The 22,942-nt window shown below is 44.3% G+C and overlaps 1 protein-coding gene across 1 annotated transcript in view; it reads left to right on the top strand.

Moving 5' to 3' along the window:
• LOC124545632 overlaps positions 1 to 15,079 on the top strand; it is a 602,686-nt gene extending 587,607 nt beyond the window's left edge. The window contains exons 9-10 of the mRNA XM_047124578.1: positions 667 to 881; positions 14,713 to 15,079. Of these exons, the coding sequence (XP_046980534.1) occupies positions 667 to 881; positions 14,713 to 15,059 (562 nt within the window). The 3' untranslated portion in view covers positions 15,060 to 15,079. The remainder of the gene's footprint in view (positions 1 to 666; positions 882 to 14,712) is intronic.
• The last annotated feature ends 7,863 nt before the right edge of the window (positions 15,080 to 22,942 follow it).

Consider the following 22,942-nt stretch of genomic DNA (forward strand, 5'->3'; position numbering starts at 1 on the left):
AGTCATCAAGGGTACACGAGTGGGCTCTCTGCTCTCAAGGCCCATATCGGGCATTTTGCGGAAGAGTTGCACTTCTGTCACGTTGAACGATTCTCTTCAGTCGTCGTTGGGCCCGTTCTTGCAGGATCTTTTCTCCGATTCCTAATATTCGCGGTACACTTGTGAAATGAGCGTACAGGAAAATCCGCACTTCATTGCTTCCTCAGAGATGCTGTGTCCCATCGCTCGTTCGCCGAGTGTAACACCACGTTTAAATCTTGATAACCTGCCATTGAAGCAGCAGTAACCGATCTAACAACTGCGCCAGCCACTTGTCTTATATAGGCTTTGCCGACCGCAGCACCGTATTCTGCCTATTTACATATCTCTGTATTTGAATATGCATGCGTATTACTTAGCTGCGTATTACTTAGCTGCACACAAAATATCAGTATAATAAACTGAATAGCTTCATATATAAACATAAATAATTCATTTTTTCAGGAGTAATGTTGGTGGACGTTTGCTGTTCTGGAAGACAAGGCTTCAGTTGTCTTTGTTAATATTTTTTTTATTTTATTAAAGAAGCTTTATGGACATCATTTATTATGTGAACTTCATATTTTTTAGAGTCGCTGTGTAACACTTGGACCAAAGATACTAAGGAACACTGCTTTCCATTCGCAGGGAGTCGTCCGGCCGCAGCCGCGGGATGTCTTCGATGCGGTCGGGACACGTGAGCCCCTCACGGCCGCGCGTCATGACGCCCATGGGCTTCGCCATCAGCCGCCAGGGGTCTCGCATGTCGCGCCTGCGGGAGCCGGAAGTGTTCGACGACGAGCTGTACGAATACGAGCTGTACACCGGCGGAGACTCTCTGTACGGCAGCCAGCAGCACCCAGGTAGCCGCTCCTGCTTCTGCACCTCGTGGAACACCACACGTACCACGTCACTCCACTCACTCTCATATCCATTAAGTATCAACACTCGTCCGCAGCTCGTGGTCGCGCGGTAGCGTTCTCGCTTCCCGCGCCCGGGTAACCGGGTTCGACTCCCGGCGGGGTCAGGGATTCCGGCGGGGTCAGGGATTTTCTCTGCCTCGTGATGAGTGGGTGTTCTGTGATGTCCTTAGGTTAGTTAGGTTTAAGTAGTTCTAAGGGACTGATGGCCATAGATGTTAAGTCCCATAGTGCTCAGAGCCATTTGAACCATTTTTTGTCAACACTCGCTCTTGTCATCGACACAACACTCCTTCCAAATACCTCCTGACGTACTGCACTCACTGCTGAATCGTGAAATACACTCACGCTCAGAAAAAAAAACACGACACCTTGAAGGACGTTTATACTCAGTGGACATGTATGGTAGTATGTTCTGCAGAAGCTGGATTCGTCCGAAAATACGAGGGTGAGTCAAATGAAAACCTTAAATTTGTAATAACAGATCGAAATTTCGCGCCGTTATCCTGTAAGTTGGTAAGCGTGCTACAAACAGCGTGCAGAATGGCCTGTAGGTGGCAGCATAGTGCAGATGCACACATACCGTCGCAGTATCAGTATAAACACAGCCGCCCCACTAGCGACTTGCACCAGGGAAGAACAGCATTCTATTATTCGGTTTTTGCGTAGTGAAGGTGTGAAACCTATTGAAATTCATCGACGAATGAAGGTTCAGTACGGTGATGCATGTTTGCCACAGCAGCAAGTCTACGAATGGAGAAGGAAGTTCGCAAATGGTGTGACTTTAGTGGAAGATGCTCCTCGTCCAGTTCAGGCACAACGAGTTGTGACTCCACAGAACATTGCAGCAGTTGAAGCCATAGTGAAGGAAAACCGCAGAGTGACACTGAATGACATTGCAGTATGTTTACAGATTAGTCATGGATCAGCACACCACATTGTGCATGATATGCTCCAGTTTCACAAAGTGTCTGCAAGATGGGTGTCACAGCAGCTGACTCCTGAAATGAGAGAACATCTTTGGCGCTTTGAACGAGAAGGTGATGGTTCCTTGCAAGAATCGTTACTGGCGACGAAACCTGGGTTCACTTCCACCAACCGGAAACGAAGAGAGCGAGCAAGGAATGGCGCCATTCCTCATCACCAAAACCAAAGAAGTTTCGAGCAGAACCATCAGCAAGGAAGGTTGTGCTGACTCTCTTTTGGGAGCATTACATGCCTAGAGAGATCACTATCACCAGTGCATCATACACAGGTCTCCTAAAAAATCATCTGCGGCCTGCTATCAAATCAAACCGATGTGGATTGCTGTCAGCAGGTGTCCTTTTGCAACAAGATAATCCAAGACCCCACACTGCCCGTACCACAGTTGCAACAATTACAGACCTGCATTTTGAGTGTCTTCCCCATCCACCATACTCACCAGACCTTGCCCCAAGTGATTTCCATATGTTTGGACCACTCAAAGACGCAATGGTAAGAAAGAGTTCTGTACTGATGAACAGTTACGCCACGCAGTGCATGAGTTGTTGCGCAGACTACCAAAAGAATTTTTTTCTAAAGGAATTTATGCACTTTTTAAGGGCTGGATGACTTGCATTGAGCATGGGGGAGATTATGTTGAAAAGTGATACAGCTTTGTGCCACTTCTGCACAATAAATAATATTTACAAAAATATTTAAGGTTTTAATTTGACTCACCCTTGTACTATCTGAAGCCATTCAGGCGCCTCGGTTCAGCTTATGTCCTGGGCCCTGATAACTTGTTCCATGTGTGATGGCATCGACGCGCATAAGGCGCAAATGACGTCCTGTGGTATAGCCACCCATGCTGTAGTCACCTGGTTCCAGAGTTCATAGCAAGTTGTTGGCAATGTGTCACAGCGCTGCACCTGTCGTTTCACCATATCCCACAAATTTTCGATTGGAGACAATTCTGGGCCGCCCGCGGTGGTCTAGCGGTTGTAGGCGCTCAGTCCGGAACCGCGCGACTGCTACGGTCGCAGGTTCGAATCCTGCCTCGGGCATGGATGTGTGTGATGTCCTTAGGTTAGTTAGGTTTAAGTAGGTCTAAGTTCTAGGGGACTGATGACCTCAGATGTTAAGTCCCATAGTGCTCAGAGCCATTTGAACCATTTTTTAGACAATTCTGGTGATCTGACGGGCCAGGGCAAAAGGCTGACACCCTGTTACACCAAGAAGGCACGTGTGCTCATGCAGTTGGCTTACTGAAAAATGGCGTTTGGGGTGTTGTGCAGAAAGGGTATAGCTATGAGTCCCAGAATGTCATTCATGTACCTCACACTGGTCACAGTGCCGTGGACACGCACCAGGTGTGATTTTTTGTTTCTCCCAATAGCACCCCACACCATAAGACCTCGAGTTGGCGCTCCATACAGCGAATGCAGTCACTGTGATCCCGCAAACCAAAATGCGGCCATCATTTACACTACTGGCCATTAAAATTGCTATACCAAGAAGACATGCAGATGATAAACGAGTATTCATTGGACGAATATATTATACTAGAACTGACATGTGATTACATTTTCACGCAATTTGGGTGCATAGGTCCTGAGAAATCAGTACCCCGAACAACCACCTCTGGCCATAATAATGGCCTTGATACGCCTGGGCATTGAGTCAAACAGAGCAGCTACAGCTGCCCATGCAGCTTCAACATGATACCACAGTTCATCAAGAGTAGTGACTGGCGTATTGTGACGAGCCAGTTGCTCGGCCACCACTGACTAGACGTTTTCAATTGGTGAGAGATCTGGAGAATGTGCTGGCCAGGGGAGCATTCGAACATTTTCTGTATCCAGAAAGGCCCGTACAGGACCTGCAACATGCGGTCGTGCATTCACCGCGAGTCGCCAAACACGGATGCGACCATCATGATGCTGTAAACAGAACCTGGATTCATCCGAAAAAATGACGTTTTACCATTCGTGCACCCAAGTTCGTCGTTGAGTACACCATCGCAGGCGCTCCTGTCTGTGATGCAGCGTCAAGGGTAACCGCAGCCATTGTCTCGGAGCTGATAGTCCACGCTGCTGCAAACGTCGTCGGTCTGTTCGTGCAGATGGTTGTTGTCTTGCAAACGTCCCCATCTGTTGACTCAGGAACCGAGACGTGGCTGCACGATCCGTTACAGCCATATTGATAAGATGCCTGTCATCTCGACTGCTAGTGATACGAGGCCGTTGGGATCCAGCACGGCGTTCCGTATTACCCTCCTGAACCCACCGATTCCATATTCTGCTAACAGTCATTGAATCTCGACCAACGCGAGCAGAAATGTCGCGATACGATAAACTGCAATCGCGATAGGCTACAATCCGACTTTTATCAAAGTCGGAAACGTGATGGTACGCATTTCTCCTCCTTGGACAAGGAATCACAACAACGTTTCACCAGGCAACGCCGGTCAACTGCTGTTTATGTTTGAGAAATTGGTTGGAAACTTTCCTCATGTCAGCACGCTGTAGGTGCCGCCATCGGCGCCAACCTTGTGTGAATGCTCTGAGAAGTTAATCATTTGCACATCACAGCATCTTCTTCCTGTCGGTTAAATTTCGCGTTTGTAGCCCGTCATCTTCGTGGTGTAGCAATTTTAATGGCCAGTAGTGTACAAACAAACAGAACCTGGATACGTCTGAAAACACTATCTGATCCATTCCTATCCCCGGTGACGTCGTTCCATACACCATTGTTCTCTAGCATATTTCTGCCCATTCGTCAAAGGTAGGTGGAGAAGTGGAGGACGCGCACCTAACCCGTGCTGTAATAAAAGGCGATGGACTGGTATCCCTGGTAGCGTGCGATGTGTTAAACTGTTCCACAGTTGCGCCAGACTCGAGGGAGACACAAATCTGTCTTGCAATGGCATTCGATAGAGGTGTCGATATGCTCGGGGTGTCGCCTGGATGGTGCGACCTGACCCATCTCCTCGTGTTTTACGGCCTTCCGTGGTCCATTCTGCTCTCATCCGTTGCACTGCCGAAACAGTTCGTCCCACACGAGCAGCAATTTCCCCATATGGATACATCACATTCTCTCATGCCAACAATGCGCCCTCTTTCAAACTCACTGATTTGACGGTACTTTTCGCTCTTATGTTTGCGAGGCACTCTGCACCTCTGCTCAAATCACACTAATCCATTACCTTCGGTATCTAGAGACAACGAGAGCTGCAGGCACATTTTAGTGGTAGGTGCTGTTGCGCCGTAATATCGATGTTGACCTTGAACCCGAGGGCCGACGTGGTTAAAATGCCAATTATTTCTGCAGAACATAGTAAATTTCCTGCGAATATGAACGTCCTATCTCTAGACTTTCAAGATGTTCTTTTTTTCTGAACAAGAGTGTACCTGACAAAAAAAGTGAAGTACCGCACTGTGACAGAGTGGACACTAGAGAACATTAGTGTTGTTCGTATTTAGCGTTGTTACCAGGTCTGACGAAAAGCGTCAGATGTCGAATGATGGCTGTGAAGGACACTGAGATGTCACTTACTCGTGTGGGACAGAGTTATCAGCATCTGACAGAATTTGGAAGAGCCTCATTGTGGGCCTCCATTTGGCCAGCTGGTCGACTCGTCCAGCATCCAGATTAGTTGGACATTCGCATCTGACAGACACTGGAATGCATGGGAACGTAAGGGCAGCCATACTTGTCATCGAGGTTCTGATGGACCATTTCTAACCACCATAAGGGAGGTTCGCCATGTTGTGCATCAAGCACACCATAACTCTTTACATCAGCGCATGCCATCCAAGAACAAGTAATGAACTCCCTGCATCATTCTGCACCATTGATCGCAGACTAGCAGCAGCCAAACTAAGTTATTGCTGTCACATACGTAGCCTGCTTTTAGCAACACAAAACAAATGGCTGTGTTTGGATTGGTGTCGCAACCAGAAAGCATCTACTGCTCATGAATGGCGTCGCACTGTCTTCGGCGATGAATCGCGGTTCTCTTCAAATGTTCAAATGTGTATGACTTCTTGAGGGAGCAAACTGCTGAGGTCATCGCTCCCTAGACTTACACACTACTTAAACTAACTTTCCACGCGGCATCGCGATTCTACATTCTCCCTGATGACCATCGTCAGTGAATATGGGAGCAACGTGGAGAGAGGTCTCATCCTTCCAATGTTTTGGAGAGGCACAGTGGTTTACTTCTGGCTTCATGGTAAGGAGAACGCAGAACGCAGCTGGTAGTGACTGAGGGGAGTGTGACGTCACAGATATTCTGCGTCGTCTTGTGTTACCTCTCGTGAGCTAGTATCATAGTGGCATTTTTCAGTAGGACAATGCTCTTCCTTGTATGGCACATGTCTCAGTGAACAGCCTGCATGATGTTGAGGTAGTCTGAAGGCCAGTTACGTCCCCAGATCTGTCCGTGGTAGAACATATGTGGGGCAAGTTCGGACGTCAATTTCAGCTCAGTGCCATGATCTACGATACCAAGGACTAGTTTCAACAGTTGTGGACCAGCTTGCCTCAGGAAAGGATACAACGACCTTACGATACCCTTTCCAGCTGGATCAGTGCATGTATCCAGCCCAGAGGGAGTACAACGTCGCTCATCTTGCCGAGTTCTTCATCAATTGGACTCGATTTTGTAATCACTGAAATAACGTCACATGTCCTCCAAACCCGAAGTTTCATTTGTTTCTTCCTCACCTTCTGGGTGCTTCACTTTTTTCGTCAGGCAGTATATGTTGCCGTCCGTCTGTTCAGTATTACACCTGAATACCACAGCCACATACTCCCAGAACCACTATCATTTCACTTTCTCCCACCTAGGTACCATAGCCCGCCAGGCTAGCCGCGCAGTCTAACGCTCTGCTTCCCGAGCGGGAAGGCGTCCCAGACCCTGGCACGAATCTGCCCGGTGGACTGGTGTCGAGGCCTCGTGTGCCAGCCAGCCTGTGGATGGTTTTTAAGGCGGTTTTCCATCTGCCTTGGCGAGCGCGGTCTGGTTCCCCTTGTTCCGCCTCAGTTACACTATGTCGGCGAATGCTGGCCAAACATTGTCTCCACGTACACGTACACCATAATCACTCTACCACGAAAACAGTGGGTTCTCACTCGTCTGGTATGAGACGTTCCTGAAGAGGGGGGAGGGGGGGAGGGGGTCCACTGGGGGCCTAACTGCACAATAACCGTGAGTTCGGTGTGGGGCGGCTGTGAGATGTGTGGACTGCTGCGGCCTGTTATGAGGTTGTGAACCATTGAGGGCTACGGTGGGACGAAGCCTCTCCATTGTTTCTAGGTCCCCGGTACAATACACAATGTACACATACAATAGGTACCATACTTTCACGTGCAGCTTTCCCAAATGCTGCTGTACCCAATCTTCGACGCAAGACAGTCGAATCCACTTCCCGATTCAAAGCAAATACTCTCCTGGCAAATTCACTCATCTAATGTCCCACCCCCCAACATCATCTACTTACCTGTTTCCAGGTTTCACTTTTCTTTCCCGATGTCATGATCCAGTTCCATCCTCATGTTTACTGAGACCTAGTCATAAAGCCTCTGAGCATCATCTTACAGCAAGCTTACAGAACCACCTTTATCGTCGCCCAGTGTTACATCAGTGCCACAACATTTCACTGTGCAAATCATAATCACCACATGAATATCACCTGTTTCAGCATCAGATGTTTACTTGTCATGTTGTAACGTTTGTTTTTAAATATATTCAATTCAAATAGTTTTGTGGTTTGGTTTTCTTTTTACAGGACTGCTTGTTTAATAAATTCATTACAAGATTATTCACCTAAACGCTTGTAGTACGTACCTTGCAAATACTTCAGTTAATGAAGAATGCTAAATAAATTCTTTGAGAGGAAAGCCGGGTGCACCACAGCTGTACAATAGAGTTAAATGGGGCCTACCTTAGGCCTTATTTGGGTAGTGGTGGAACCACAGTGAGGCCACCTTAATCAAAATATTACATACAAATATAAATAACGTTAAGTACGAGGAACACAGTGATTTGGTAGTACAGTCCACCCAGAAAACACGAATTCATTAGATGAAACAGCATTTTTTCCTAAATGGTAACAGCTAACGATTATAGTCTGGATTAGGATTTTTTTATAACTTTTGGTTTCCAAGATTTACACAAATTACAATGATTTTAACGTAAATCATTCACACCTGTACAAAACTCAAGCGCTCAGCCCTCATACTCGTATACACCCAGCACGTCCAGTTCTCCTCGTACACACCCAGCACATCAGTTCTCCTCAAAATTTTCAGCAAATACAAAGCTGTGTGTATTTGTAGAAACTGATTCTTTATGGCAGCAAAAAGAGCAGCTTTTATTTTTTCTTTGGATTCGTAAGCTTGGATGTAAATCTGTTACTCTCTCAGTTGAAATCTACAGAATGCCTTAAGCTGATAATTTGCAGTGTCCTCTAGTTTTTTCAGACAGTTTTAACACCAATATTAGTTACCTAGAATGAGGTTTTGTTCTTTCTTTCTTGGAGCCTTTGTCCCGCGTTACGCGCGGTCGGCCGTGTTACTATTGATTTGGCGGTGTTAATTGCAGTGGGTGGCCGGATGCCCTTCCTGCCGCCACCCCGTACCCCCCGGAACGGAATTAGTGTACCCCAGCTGTCTGCGTCTAGTGTAAGCCATGGAATAGTGCGAACGTTTTCAAATGTCTGCGAGTCGTGTGACTGAGGCAGAACGCGGGGACCAGCCCGGTATCCACCTAGCAGGATGTGGAAAACCGCCTAAAAACCACATCCATGCTGGCCGGCATACCGGCTCTCGTCGTTAATCCGACCTATGATGACGTACTGTCTGAAAAAAAGCTGCACAAATATTCAGAAGGATCATGGGTGCAAATTCACAACTTGCCTTAAAAGTTCAGAAATGAATGATTTTACACTTCATAAAACGAAAACATAGTATCCTGTGACCACAATCTCAATGAGACACAGCTGAAATCGGTGAACTCATACAAATACGAGTACTTGGGTGTAACAATTTGCGGAGATGTGAAATGGAAAGGTCACATAAGCTCAGTTGTAGATAAAGCAGGTGGCAGATTTCAGTTTATTGCCAGAATACTAGGGAAAGCAACCAGTCTACAAAAGAGATTGCCCACGAAACACTCGTGCAACCCATTTAGTATATTGCTGAAGTGTGTGAGCCCTGTAGCAAATAGGGCTAACAGGGTGTATTGAACTTACACTGATCAGCCATAACATTATGACCACCGACCTACTATCGATTTAAACCCGTCCAGGCGAGAGCTGAGTCACCTGGCGAGGAATGACTACTAGTCAAGACACCGAACAGTGCATGTGATAGGGAGCGTGCTGCCCGTGAGTAGAATGGGACAACGGGAGGCCACGACGTTCGAATCACGGATTTACTTCAAACTTTGCACATCTTTAGCAGGACATTAAAACAACATAATGTGCAAGAAATAAGTTGCGCCACTCTGGCAATTCCGAGAAAATCGAAAGAGAAGTGTTACGCTTCTATTACGTAACTGATGAATCTGTGCAAAGGTGCTGGCTGTAAGAAGTGTGTGTGTGTGAACAGATCAACGATGAACCTGCAGGGGTGTCATGGGATATCCGCCCCGAATAAATGCAACGAACATTAACGAACAAATTGAGATAAAAGAAAGTGGTTAGCGTTCGCGTTTAGCGAGAGGATCGTGGATGTTTTTTCTCACTGCTCACATTAGTTAATTAGCATGACATTTGAGAGGTAACATAATGAAAAACCCAAGTGCATTTTCACGAAATTGCAGTGAATTTCGTATGTTATTTCTCCATTTACTATTTTTGATTAAATTTTCAAGGACGAGGGACAAGCTTGGAAAATACTGACGCGGATGATGTTGTTCAGTTGCATAGTAAGTCACAATGTGCCAGACCCCAAGAGTAATGTACAATTACTCGGGATGTGTTCTCGGCAGCACATGTTGCACGATGGTATTTGTCACGCAGACATGAAAAACATGCATTGAAACGGCATTTACTACACTGAATGAATGCAGCTTTCCCGCATTTACAGGGAATGTTCGCAGTTTCTAAGGCCACACCTCCTTGACATTTTGAAAAATTTCTCTTTCTTCTGATAGTATGGATTTAAAATTAAGTTTGAGTGGGAGCTGAACCGTCGCCTCACACGAATTCGTCTTACGAAGCTCGAATGCTAACCACATTTTTAAAATCTCATTTTCCCGTTATTGTTCGTTGCAGTTGTTCGGAGCGGACGTCCCATGACACCCGTTCAATTTCAACGTTGATCCGTTCATTCACCTTTTTATTTATTTATTTATTTATTTTTTTATTACCGAGGGCGGCTAACCCTCTGACCGAACACGCAGAGCTACCATGCCGGCTCCACTTGATCACCATGAACTCTGATGTTTGCCACCTGCGCACAGATACACACACTATGTGATCAGAAGTATCCGGACACCTGGCTAAAAATGACTTACACGTTCGTGGTGCCCTCCATCGGTAATGCTGGAATTCAATATGTGTTGGCCTGCCCTTAGCCTTGATGACAGCTTCCACTCGCGCAGGCATACTTTCACTCAGGTGCTGGAAGGTTTCTTGGGGAATGGCAGCCCATTCTTCACGGAGTGCTGCACTGAGGAGAGGCATCGATGTTGGTCGGTGAGGCCTGGCACGAAGTCGGTGTTCCAAAACATCCCAAAGGTGTTCTGTAGGATTCAGGTCAGGACTCTGTGCAGGCCAGTCCATTACAGGGATGTTATTGTCATGTAACTACTTCGCCACAGGCCGTGCATTATGAAAAGGTGCTCCGTCATGTTGAAAGATGCAGTCGCCATCCCGGAATTGCTCTTCAACAGTGGGAAGCAAGAATGTGCTTAAAACAGCAAATGTAGGCCTGTGCTGTGATAGTGCCAAGCAAAACAACAAGTAATGCAAGCCCCCTCCACGAAAAACACGACCACACCATAATTCCACCGCCTACGAATTTTACTGTTGGCATTACACACGTTGGCAGATGACGTTCACCGGGCATTCGCCATACCTAGACCCTGCCATCGGATGGCCACATCGTGTACCGTGATTCGTCACTCCACACAACGTTTTTCCACTGTTCTATCGTTATCTATGTTTACGCTCCGTACACGAATCGAGGCGTCGTTTGGCATTTAGCGGCGTGATGTGTGGCTTATGAGCAGCTGCTCGACCATGAAATCCAAGTTTTCTCGCCTCCCGCCTAACTGTGATAGTACTTGCAGTGGATCCGGATGCAGTTTGGAATTCGTGTGTAATGGTCTCGATAGATGTCTGCCTATTACACTTTACGACCATGAGACCCAAGTTTTCTCGCCTCCCGCCTAACTGTGATAGTACTTGCAGTGGATCCTGATGCAGTTTGGAATTCGTGTGTGATGGTCTCGATAGATGTCTGCCTATTACACTTTACGACCCTCGTTAACTGTTGGTGGTCTCTGTCAGTCAACAGACGAGGTCAGCCTGTACGCTTTTGTGCTGTACGTGCTAGGGATGTTTAGGAGTGTGGAAATCTCGCGTACATACGTATGACACAAGTGACATCCAATCAACTGACCACGTTCGAAGTTCCTGAGTTCTGCAGAGTGCCCCATTCTGCTCTCTCACGATGTCGAATGACTACTGAGGTCGCTACTATGGAGTACCTGGCAGTAGGTGGCAGCACAATGCACCCAATTTGAATAACGTATGTTTTTGGGGGTGTCCGGATACTTTTGATCACATAGTGTATGTCACATAGTAGACGCGTAAAACTTGTCTTGCGATTTTCTCGGAATTGCCAGAGTAGTGCACTTTACTAAACGCACGTTATGATGTTTTACTGGCCTACTATAGGTGTACAGTTTGAAGTAAATCTGTGATCCCAACGTCGTGCTCTCCCCTTGTGAGTTTGACCGACGGCAGATTGTGATGGCCCGCAGTCTCGGTGCGAGCATTTCAGAAACTGCGTGTCTAACCGGGTGTCCGAGGAGGGCTGTGGTGAGCGTCTTCAACACTGGACGAAGCCAAGGTGATGCCATGTCCAGACGTCGAGGGATTGGGCGGTCACCCGTCTTTACAGATGTCGGACGTCGTAGGCTGGGCAGACTAGTAAAACAAGACAGGCGGCGAACTGTGGCAGAACTAACATTAGACTTTAATGCTGGATCGAGTATAAGTGTGTCTAAGCACACAGTGCACCGAATACTAATGATGGGCCTCCGCAGCCGATGAACCACGCATATGCCAATGTTAACACCACGACATGGGCTCTGAGCACTATGGGACTTAACATCAATGGTCATCAGTCCCCTAGAACTTAGAACTACTTAAACCTAATTAACCTAAGGACATCACACAACACCCAGCCATCACGAGGCAGAGAAAATCCCTGACCCCGCCGGGAATCGAACCCGGGAACCCGGGCGTGGGAAGCGAGAACGCTACCGCATGACCACGAGATGCGGGCACCACCACGACATGGGCAACTGCAACTGAAATGGGCTCGTGACCATCGGCACTGGACCTTGGCGGAGTGATAGAGCGTTACATTGTCTGATGAATGCCGATACCTTCTTCAGAGGGCTCGAAACTGTCGTCTGTACTGTGGGACAGGGACAAGATGGCTGCGGCTCCATTATGCTCTGAGGAACATTCACGTGGCCATTATATGACTCCGGTGGAGCTCGTGCAAGGCACCATGACGGCCAAGGAGTATCGTAAACTGGTTTCAGCCCCCGTGCACCCCTTCATGACGATCATGTTCCCCGACGGCTGTGGCATTTTTCAAAAAGATAGTGCACCATTTCACAAGGACAGGAGTGTGCTGGAGTGGTTCGAGAAACACAATGACGAGTTCCAGTTGATGTACTGGCCAGATCTGAAACCGATCGAACATCTGGGATGTGATTGAACATAGCGTCAGAGCTCATCACCCCCCTCCCCGGAATTTACAGGAATTAGATGATTTGTGTGTGCAAATGTGGAACCAACTTCCTTCAGCGAGTTACCAAGGCCTCATTGCTTCCACGCCACGATGCATCTCCGCTGTTATTGCCAAAGCAGCTATTAGATACGTGGTCATCACGTTCTGGCTGACAAGTGTCTACAAGGAAGGAAGTAACGAATGGTCACAGGTTTGTTTGATCTGTGGCAGAATTTCACGGAGATGCTAAACAAAGTGAACTGGCAGACTCTGGAAGATAGACACAAACTATCCGTAGAAGACCTACTCACACAGTTTCAAGAACCAACTTTAAATGAGCCTCAAGAAATATACCACAAACTCTTACGTGTCGCTCCTGTAGGGCTCGCAAGGACAAGATTAGGCTAACTAATCAGGCACAGAGACTTTTAAAGAATCATTCTTCCCGTGCTGTCTATGTGAAAGGAAGGGGAAGAAACGCTAATAACTGGTGCTATAGGAAGCGCTCTCTGTCAAGCTCTTCACATTGGTTTGCAGGCTATCTGTGCAGATGTAGATCTCTTAGATATCTTTTTATAAATGCGAAACAAAATACTTTTCTCTATTAAATGTGGGTAATAATTCCAACATTTCAATATGATCACAGACAAGCTTCAAAAATTCTCTATGAGATGCATATCCAAATCTTTCATACGCCTTTCGAGTTTATTTTCGTGTCATTCCTTAAACTTTGAAGTTTCCTAGCTGACGTCCCATATCCACTTATGCTATGTATTACCCTACGTAGCGCAGTTCTTTGTACACTGTATCATTCTGCTGACTGTGGTCTAAAACACACCAGGTGACTAATTTCATGATCTTGTCAGTTCATTACACTCGGCTGTCTCTTTCTGACTTCTTCTTAAGTAGAGGCATATTCCGCCGAAAAAAATGAAACCAATTTATTAATATACCTCGTGTAACCCGAACCAGTCATAGCGCTCACAGAAGGTGGGAAATATGGTACCACATCAACATATATCGAATTTTTTCTTAAAAATTTTGCACATGTGCTCTAGACAACTATCTGTACAGTTATACGATTAAGGTTTTTTTTTTCATATACACAGAGTGTTTCTCCTAAGAGTCATCCTCTGATATTGCGGCAGATATTTGTAATTTCGTTTCTGCAGTGTGTAGCTAGATTCAGCGCAAACAAGTAATGCTCATCGCATCTTTCATTCTAGGCCCAGCGTGGACGAAAAGCGTCCGTTTGTTTCCCGTTACAAACATAATCATTTTTAAAGCGGGATTTTACGTGCCCATTCAATAGTACGGTCCCAAATTAGTCAGGTGCGATATTTGTTTTACTGATATGTATTAGCAGGGGCTCTAAAACAAGAACATAGCCAGTATTCCAGCACCTTTCAGCACTGCCCCAGCCCGCGCTGTCTGTTGCCGCCATGTAGCAGTGGTGCTCAGTCGCTGTTGGAGTACTTGTAATTGTACGTATCGATAAACGAATGCTGCACTAGATTAATCTATTTCTGTTTAGACAGAAAACAATTTGCAGGCACAAAGACGAAGTAAACACAACATAACCTGGTCCTAAACGCAGTCTTTTTTTTTTTTTTTTTTGCGCATAACAGCACAAAGCACAATAACATGACGCTATCTACCACCAGGTTCTACAAACATTCAGTGGAATGTACTGATTGCCACGTAAAACTGTCCACCCCTCCCGTTATCTTGATTATTTGCGTGTTTCCATTATTTCGTCACTCTATGTTAGGAATACAGTATGTATTATCGAGTTCTCGATAATTGGCCTCTCTTATCTCTCTTCCCTCAGGTACGCGCCCTGTGCCCATCTGGCTGTGCATGTTCCTGGTGGTGACGTACATCTTCTGCGGCGCCTACCTCTTCCACCAGTGGGAAGGCTGGCAGTTCCTCGACTCGGCCTACTTCTGCTTCATCACGCTCACCACCATTGGCTTCGGGGACTTCGTGCCCGCTCGGCGCATGCGCCAGGACGAGAACGCCGAGATTGGGATCGCACTGTGCTCCCTGTACCTGCTGTTCGGCATCGCACTTCTCGCCATGAGCTTCAACCTCGTCCAGGAGGAGGTCATCGGCAACGTCAAGGCCGTTGCTCGTCGCCTCGGCATCATCAAAGATGATGATGAGGATGACGACTGAGTTGACTTATTGTCATACAAGCAAGGTGTTTACAAAAACTGGGGGGGGGGGGGGGGGGGGGGACTAGCACTTATCTCGTTTGTTATCTAGTTGCCCCAGACTGAGAATTCAGAACTATTGATATTTGACATCCTGACTGAACTACACTAAAGAAGGGGTTGTAAACTGAAAACCGAACACCCACCACATTGGCACCACAGGGTGGTTCCAGTCAAAAGTAATCACCACACACTTTAAGACATTTACTCCACTGCAGAATGCAGTCACCTTGTCCGACTGCAACTGACGTCCATGTATGTCTTTCTTCGCGCAGCCAAAGAAGTGAAAATCACACGGTGAAAAGTCTGATCTGTATGGAGGAATCTGCAAAGCTTCCCAACCAAATCACTGAAGCATGGCCTTTGTCCAGTTAATAGTGTGGGAGTGGGCATTATCGTGCTGGAGGACTATTCCATCCGACATCACCCCTGGATGTTTTGACTTTACGACATGTCACATTTTGTGTAATATCACTGTGTATTGATTGTGGTTCCATGTTCAAGAAACTGAATGAGCAGCAGGCCCCTGCAGTCAAAGAAGAAAGTCATCCTGACCTCAGTGGAGCTTGTGTGAACAGCTTTGGATTCCTTTGGTAGAGGAGATGTGGGATGTTTCCACTGCTGGGTTTTCCATTTGCCCTTGGGATGTCGGAATGCTGCAGGACAGAATCATCCTGTTGCACAAGAATGCCCACCATCATATTTCCAATTGGATGAACACTATGTTTCAGCGATTTGGTTGGGAAGCACTGCAACATCCTCCATACACCCGGATCTTTCACCATGAGATTTTTGCATCATTGGTGACCTGAAGAAAGACACGCGTGGATGTTGGTTTCAGTTGTACGAAGGAGTGCCTGTGGATCCGTCAGCAGCCGACCACATTCTGTGAAACTAAATTGATCATCTCGTCACCCAATGGGATAAATGTTTTAGTGCTTGTGGCAGGTGTTTGGTTTTCATTTGAGTGCTCTTTATACATCCACAGCTCAGAAGCCAATAACTGTAAGACATTCAGAGATTTTGCATGGTGTCATGAAGTCTTTTCCCAATATTTGGATCCCAGTGTTGCAGTCTTCCTCTCAGGGCTGCACTGCTATGCTCTATGGAACTACATCCCACGCATTGGATGGAAATCTCGCAACTTTACCTTAAAAGCACATATAATGCACTATTTAAAAGGTTACTGTAGACAATCGGCTTAAGAAGTTTCCTGACAGTTGCAGTGGGCTGGGCACGGCAGCTTCACATGCCTACCACAACCAGTCACATAAACTAATTTTGTAAACATCTCTGTGGCAAAATCTCAGTGCTGTCACAGCTCTGTAGATGGCTATTGATTTCGCCTGCAGCTGTTAGCGCTGGTCAACTGAGAGCTGAGGACAGTGGTGCTACCTGTCAGTGATCTTCTTAAACCAACTCAACTGTAGTGTAATAAATGTAGATGATACTCTGAGTGGCAGGAGATAGGTATTGTAGTATTTCAGTGGAAAAGACTCAACTGTATGTTTATGATGACATTTTGATTTCTTACATTGGCTCTCTCTCATTTGATGAATGATTCACAGTGAAACTGTGTGATTTCAGTGGAAAAGACTCAACTGTATGTTTATTATGAGATTTTGATTTCCTACATTGGCTTTCTCTTATTTTATGAATGATCCACAGTGGAACTGTGTCAATCAATCTCCCATGCTGCAAAAGGAAAGATAAAGATGGGGATGAGGGGGAGGGGCATGGGTGGAGAAAGACATATGGCCACAGTAGGTATACTAAAAGAGCTATATGCACTGTAATGCTGGGTATGACACACCAGAAGTACTATTTCAAAGGGTGTAAGAGACTTTCAAGCACCTGATTTATGTTAGTTACATTTTGCTTCTAAGGTCACCAATTTCCTTTTCCACAAAATGCTCACACACAAAATCTGAAACTTCTGTCATTTCTCAACCTAATCTCCCTGCTGCCATATACACTTTTCCCGACCTTGATGCCATGGTTCCATAGTCACTGCACACACCTCATTGGGGTTTCAGATCACTGGAAAATCACTTATGCAAAAGTGGCACAAGTGGAGGATGTGTGACCATGGAGCGTGCTTTTCACTGTCTGAAAAAGAAAAAGAAAAATGCTAGGCGACAGGTCAGGTGAGTAAGGAGCATAAAAAATCAGTTCAAAATAGTTTGCTGTAAGAAATTCCTGTGTCGCGTTCATCAAATGTTTTTGAATATTGTTTTGGTGAAAGAGCACATGTATGTTGTGCAGCCTTTTCCAGCCATTTTTCTCACAATACTGGAAGCAGATGGTTCTTCAGAACATCATTATAGATCACAATTGTAACCAAACTGTCCTTTGGAACACAATGAGTAAGGACTGTACCTTAGCTGTTTCAAAGCATAGTCACCATCATTCTTTTCAGCACTGGCCTTCACCTGAAATTTTCTTCATTGTAGTCAGCTTGTGCACTTCCACTAAGCTGTCTGGCACTTCATTTCAGGATTGAGAAATGGCATATATAATTGTTGAAAAGAAAGTCCCATTCTCGCCATGTGTCAGCATCACTTGGCAAATTGCCACACATGCACTCTTGAAGTCATCCATCAGTGTTCACAGCACCCACCTGGAGGACACCTTCCACATTTTCAAGTCATCATGCAGTATTGTGTGCACAGATTCCACAGAAATTCCAACTCCAGAGGAATATCTTTCACATTTAATTGGCAATCCTCCAGGACTTTCCTTCACTTGCATGATCACATTGTCAGATTGGCTGGTTGACAGGCCGAGGTTTTTTTTTTTGTTTTTCATTGCAAGATGTTCAGCTTTCTTTGAAGTATCACACTCACAAACTCATATGCTTCACATTCGTGTCACCATTACCACACATCTCACTTAACTGGCAGTGAATGTCTGTGGGTGAAGTTGATAGAGAAAGTGAACAATTACTCACTGTTCTTGTAATGAAAAGTCACCATTTCTAGTATCAAGAACACTTCCCTCTCTCACCACAGTTGCTACTGTTCAGTGTGACATGCAGAGCTACCATCCTTGTCAGTCATACACAAAGAGTGCTCACATATGCTGAGCCACACTAATGATTACTGTCTGCTTCCAGTTATGATAAAAAAATCAGAGACAGAATTTGAACACACCTTGTACAATGATATTTCAATCATTATGTACAGACTGTATCTGCAGTCCCCCTTCTCAATTAAAATTACTGGAATGTTTCATCAGCTCTACAGTTTCATACGTCAGGCTCTGGCACATTCTAGGTTTTAGCTAGGACACAAAAGTTTGTAAAGTTGATCACGTCTTCATGTTCATGATAGTGTTCAGTATCTACAGATTTTGATCGCTGTATTGTCCAGTTATACAATGTAGGTCTTTTGTACAGGGCAAGGAAATTACTTTATAAGTGGTAGCTATCAGCATGTCTCACATCACATATTTTGTTGGAACCAAGTGATCTTTGCATATTGTGACTTTTGAAGCTTCCAGGCAGTTTAAAACAGTGTGCTGGACCGAGACTCAAACTCGGGACCTTTGCCTTTTGCGGGCAAGTGCTCTACCACAGAGCACTTGCCGATGAAAGGCAAAGGTCCCGAGTTCGAGTCTCGGTCCGGCACACAGTTTTAATCTGCCAGGAAGTTTCATATCAGCACACACTCCACTGCAGAGTGAAAATCTCATTGTGACTTTTGTAAATGATGTGGGATGATTTCCTCTCTTTGTTAGTACCAATAACCAGCCAATGTAATTGGTAACATACCTGGATGGGGAAAAAAGGTAGTTTCAATGTTAAGAGACTCATATGATAACCATTGAATAGAGGTTCTACCCACTGCATTCAATAACTGAATTGTAAATCATGAAAATGGAACATAGGAATTGTATCCTCTATGACTGATAGTTAAATTTCAAATCATCACCATGTAACTAGGAATTCAAGCAGCACAAGAAGGGAGTGAAGCGTAATTTGTATTGTCCCCTTCTGCAAAGAACTTCTAGACATTGTCATGTCCTACAAAGATTTGTAAATCAATACTCATGCAGAATTTTTCAAAAAAAGAGTCCTTTTGTGTTTCATATGCGTATATTTAACAGTTAAATGTTACTGGCAACAATATTACAGCACTGATGGAAAATTCAGTTAATGTTATAAAATTACATATTACATCAATATTTTGTATTATTTCCTATTTTAATGAGGAATCTATGGGCTGCGTACTTAACTGAGTCCTCTTCTATTGAAAAACAGATTTTCACCAAATAAAAAGACTGGATTATATTCAGAACTGTTGATATGTGTGAAGATTGTACATTTCTCATAACTGATCACTCTAGAATTGTGATGTATCAATTACCATTAATCCAGAATACTGTCTAAAATGTGAACAAGGAAAATTGGTGTGTAAAAGTAAACTGCAGCTTTACATTGTCTTTCAAAGTGTTCAAATGAAAATGACTTTATACTGAATTATGTTTTTTCATATGTATGTACTCATATTTTTCTGTTTCCTTAAAGTATGAATTGAAGCCAAACTCTAGAAAAGATTCCAGATGTTCACCATGGAAGAGCAGAACATTATTTGCTTGTGAAATTCAGTGTTCTTGGAAATGATATGTTAACATCACATACTTAAAGAAGCTCAAGTAAACAAGTTCAAGTAAGATAAACAAAAAACTTCATCCAATGAAAACTCATCATTGGCTTTGATGGTCTTGTCAGAAGCTTTTCTGTATGCTATTTTTCCACCTGAAATGTTGCTTAGTTTCTTTTAATGTAAATATAAATATTGTGTGGTATTGTTGGCTGGAATATTGCTTTGGGTTCAGTCACCTGCCACAAAGCGTGTTCTCCCTCGGTGCACATTGTTCCCTTGACTTGTGGAATTGAGGTGAGTGTAATAGATGTATGTATAGTGTAGCGTTACATTTGTGTTGTATGATGAGAATGGGTAAAATTTGGTGTCAGCCCATAGCCTACTCATCTCAAACAACATCAACGAGACCACTGACACAGAGATTGCCATCAGCAGTGTAACATCCTCTTACTTCATCAGAGACTGCAAACAGGTTTGGAGTTTAACCCAGGACACAGGCAAAAAGACTGGTGATCAGAAACTTTCCACCACTCCCTTTGCTGGCCAAATACTGGCAGTGAAAATTTCATCCACCACCAGGATTTGAAGTGGTGTACCTCCAAGTCAAGCACCATCACACAGGTGTACATTAACAACCTTGAATATGGAGAGGGGTGTTTCTTTTAGTGACAATACATCACTTGGACCAATATGGAGGCAACAACACTCTTAAAGATAATATATTATTATTTGGAAGACACTTGACTTTTTGTAAAATTACAGGAGCAGGGTGACTGCTGGCCAAAGAAATGGTGAAGTTTCAAGTACTTGCTGAAAGAAAAACTGGAAAAACTATACATAGCTTTCAGAACTAGTGTGTTTCCTCATCATGTAGGATAAAGGATAGGTTGAAAGTGAGGGAAAACTCATACAGAACCAGGGATGCGGGGGGCCCACCTGTTGTAAGGATGAGAGAAGACAAAGATGAAACAGGAGGCTTCAGAGATAGTATGAGTTCAAAGATAGTTGATTGCTAAGCAATACACCAGTTACACTCCAGTGCCTGTGGCCAGCTGGTTTCTTCACCATGGCTTTCATTACGTCTTGAGAGAAGAGCTTGAGTTAAGTTTAACACATCCAACCATTTTGGAATCCATACTAATACCTCATTACATTTGAGTTCAGAATATGTTCCAAGAGTCTACAACAGTTATATTTCAGTAATAATGGACAACTGTTTTGTGGATCTCTTGTACTACCCTTCCTGTGTGAGTGTGGCTTGGGTTTCTTCCAACTACTGGGCATAGTTTTTTGTACAAGAGATCCACAGTTTACCATGGTAAAATATTGCATAACTCAGCCACAAATTCTGAATGGTATCTGATAGAGGTTCCATTGGGCACTGAGGCCTTGTTTAGGTTCAGTGATTTTAGTTGTTTCTCAACACCACTGACATTAACATCCATATCATCCTGCTTAGCAGTGTTGTGAGAATTAAATTGGGCTAGTAATCATGGATCCGCCTTTGTAGTCTGCTTTTATTTCACTACCTTCAATTTCCATTCCTGCTTTATCCATGACTGGATACCAGTTTTGAGACCACTAATGACACTGTACATTTGAGATTGGAATTCTTTGGGTTTTATGAGAGAACTCTTGATACAATTCTGCTATGGTAATCATTGAAGGTTTCATGTATTACTCTTTTGCCAGCCAAACATGTATCATTTAGCATATCTGTACCTATGGTCCTAAGATTTGTTTTACTCCTCTTTTGCTGTAGTTGTTTCTTTAGAAGTTACTTTATTACAGAGAATGAATACCATGAAGGGCCCCCCTCATCATGAACAGTTCTCCTAGGCTCATGTCTAACCAGCACTTAGGCAATTATTTGCTCACAGCTAAACATTTTATGCTCCTCCTTGAGGTGTGATATTATTACTTCTTTATCCACTTTAGTGGCAAGTAAATCTCTGTACTTCTCTTAGTTGTCTGTTTTGTTGTCACTGATACTGTGATAATCCTGAAATGATCAGATCTATTTGTTGCTATTATATCTAATACATTTCTGATGTGAGAGGGTTTCCAAACTGCCTGTTATTTTTTGGAGGGGACATTTAGTATTGCTTCATAGGGTATCTTGTTATGCCCAATGCTAACAAAACTGTAGCCACCCCAATCAATTGTTGAATGATGCAACTGTGTTTCAATAAGAAATTTATTAATGAGGTAAAGTTTTCAGCTGGATTCAGGGGTGACCCTCATAGTCTATAGAAGGATCTTGTTGTATGTTCATGCCCCCCCCTTTTGCTGGCTATCTCACAAATGGTCTTGCATTCAGCCTCATTTTCTCTCACGGTGGATTTGAGTTTCTTAGTTATTATGATGAATACAAACCCTCTATTTCCCATTAGCATGTCATTTCATTGTCTAAGCTAGCTTTATGTACCCAGTATTATGTGAACTCTACACATATTGTGCCCTCGACAATGACCATACTGAAAATAATGAGCAACAATTTTTGATATTTTTAATCTTCATTTTTTAGACAATATAACTACTGGTACATCATCATAACCTACATACTTTCTACCATTTTTCAACATAAGCCCTATTTCTTTGCACACATTTTTCCAATCGTTGTGAAAGTCTGAAAATACGTTATGATAGAATGCCATTCCAGCTTCCCAAAGGCAATGATGCACTACCTGTCAATCCTCCTCCATCATCTTGAACCATTAACCTTGCGTTTTATCATTAACAGAAACAAAAAGATGGTAGTCAGAGTGTACTGTAGGGAGGATGTACACCCTAATGTCCTGATAGTCTCCGTGGCGATATGTGCATTATCCTGTAGCAGGATGATCTTCCAAGGGATAAATATCATGGAATGCATAACAGAGCTTTGAAAGTTCCCATACTTAGTGGGCAGCATTTGTAGTTCATCCATATTTCAAAAAATCATTCCTTGCATTCCACAGAGGCAGTTCAAAGGCTACTGCTGTGAGGCTTATGCTGGGTATTCATGTTTCCATCTTTGAAATCTTTGACTCATTTCCCATCGCAGCTGGTCCACATGCAGAAATCTCCATAGGTGTGTTGAAGTATGAAGCCAATTTCAGCAGTATATTTTCCATCTATCGAGGAATTCAATGACAGCACTCTGTCAGAATGAAACATTGATGTCAGTCATTTTGGAAGTACTGCCTGTGGTCATGTGATAGATGCTAATGACATCACAGTACAGCAGCATCTGGTG

Source organism: Schistocerca americana, chromosome 8 (assembly GCF_021461395.2).
Source record: "Schistocerca americana isolate TAMUIC-IGC-003095 chromosome 8, iqSchAmer2.1, whole genome shotgun sequence".
In the NCBI taxonomy this organism is placed as follows: Eukaryota; Metazoa; Arthropoda; class Insecta; order Orthoptera; family Acrididae; genus Schistocerca; species Schistocerca americana.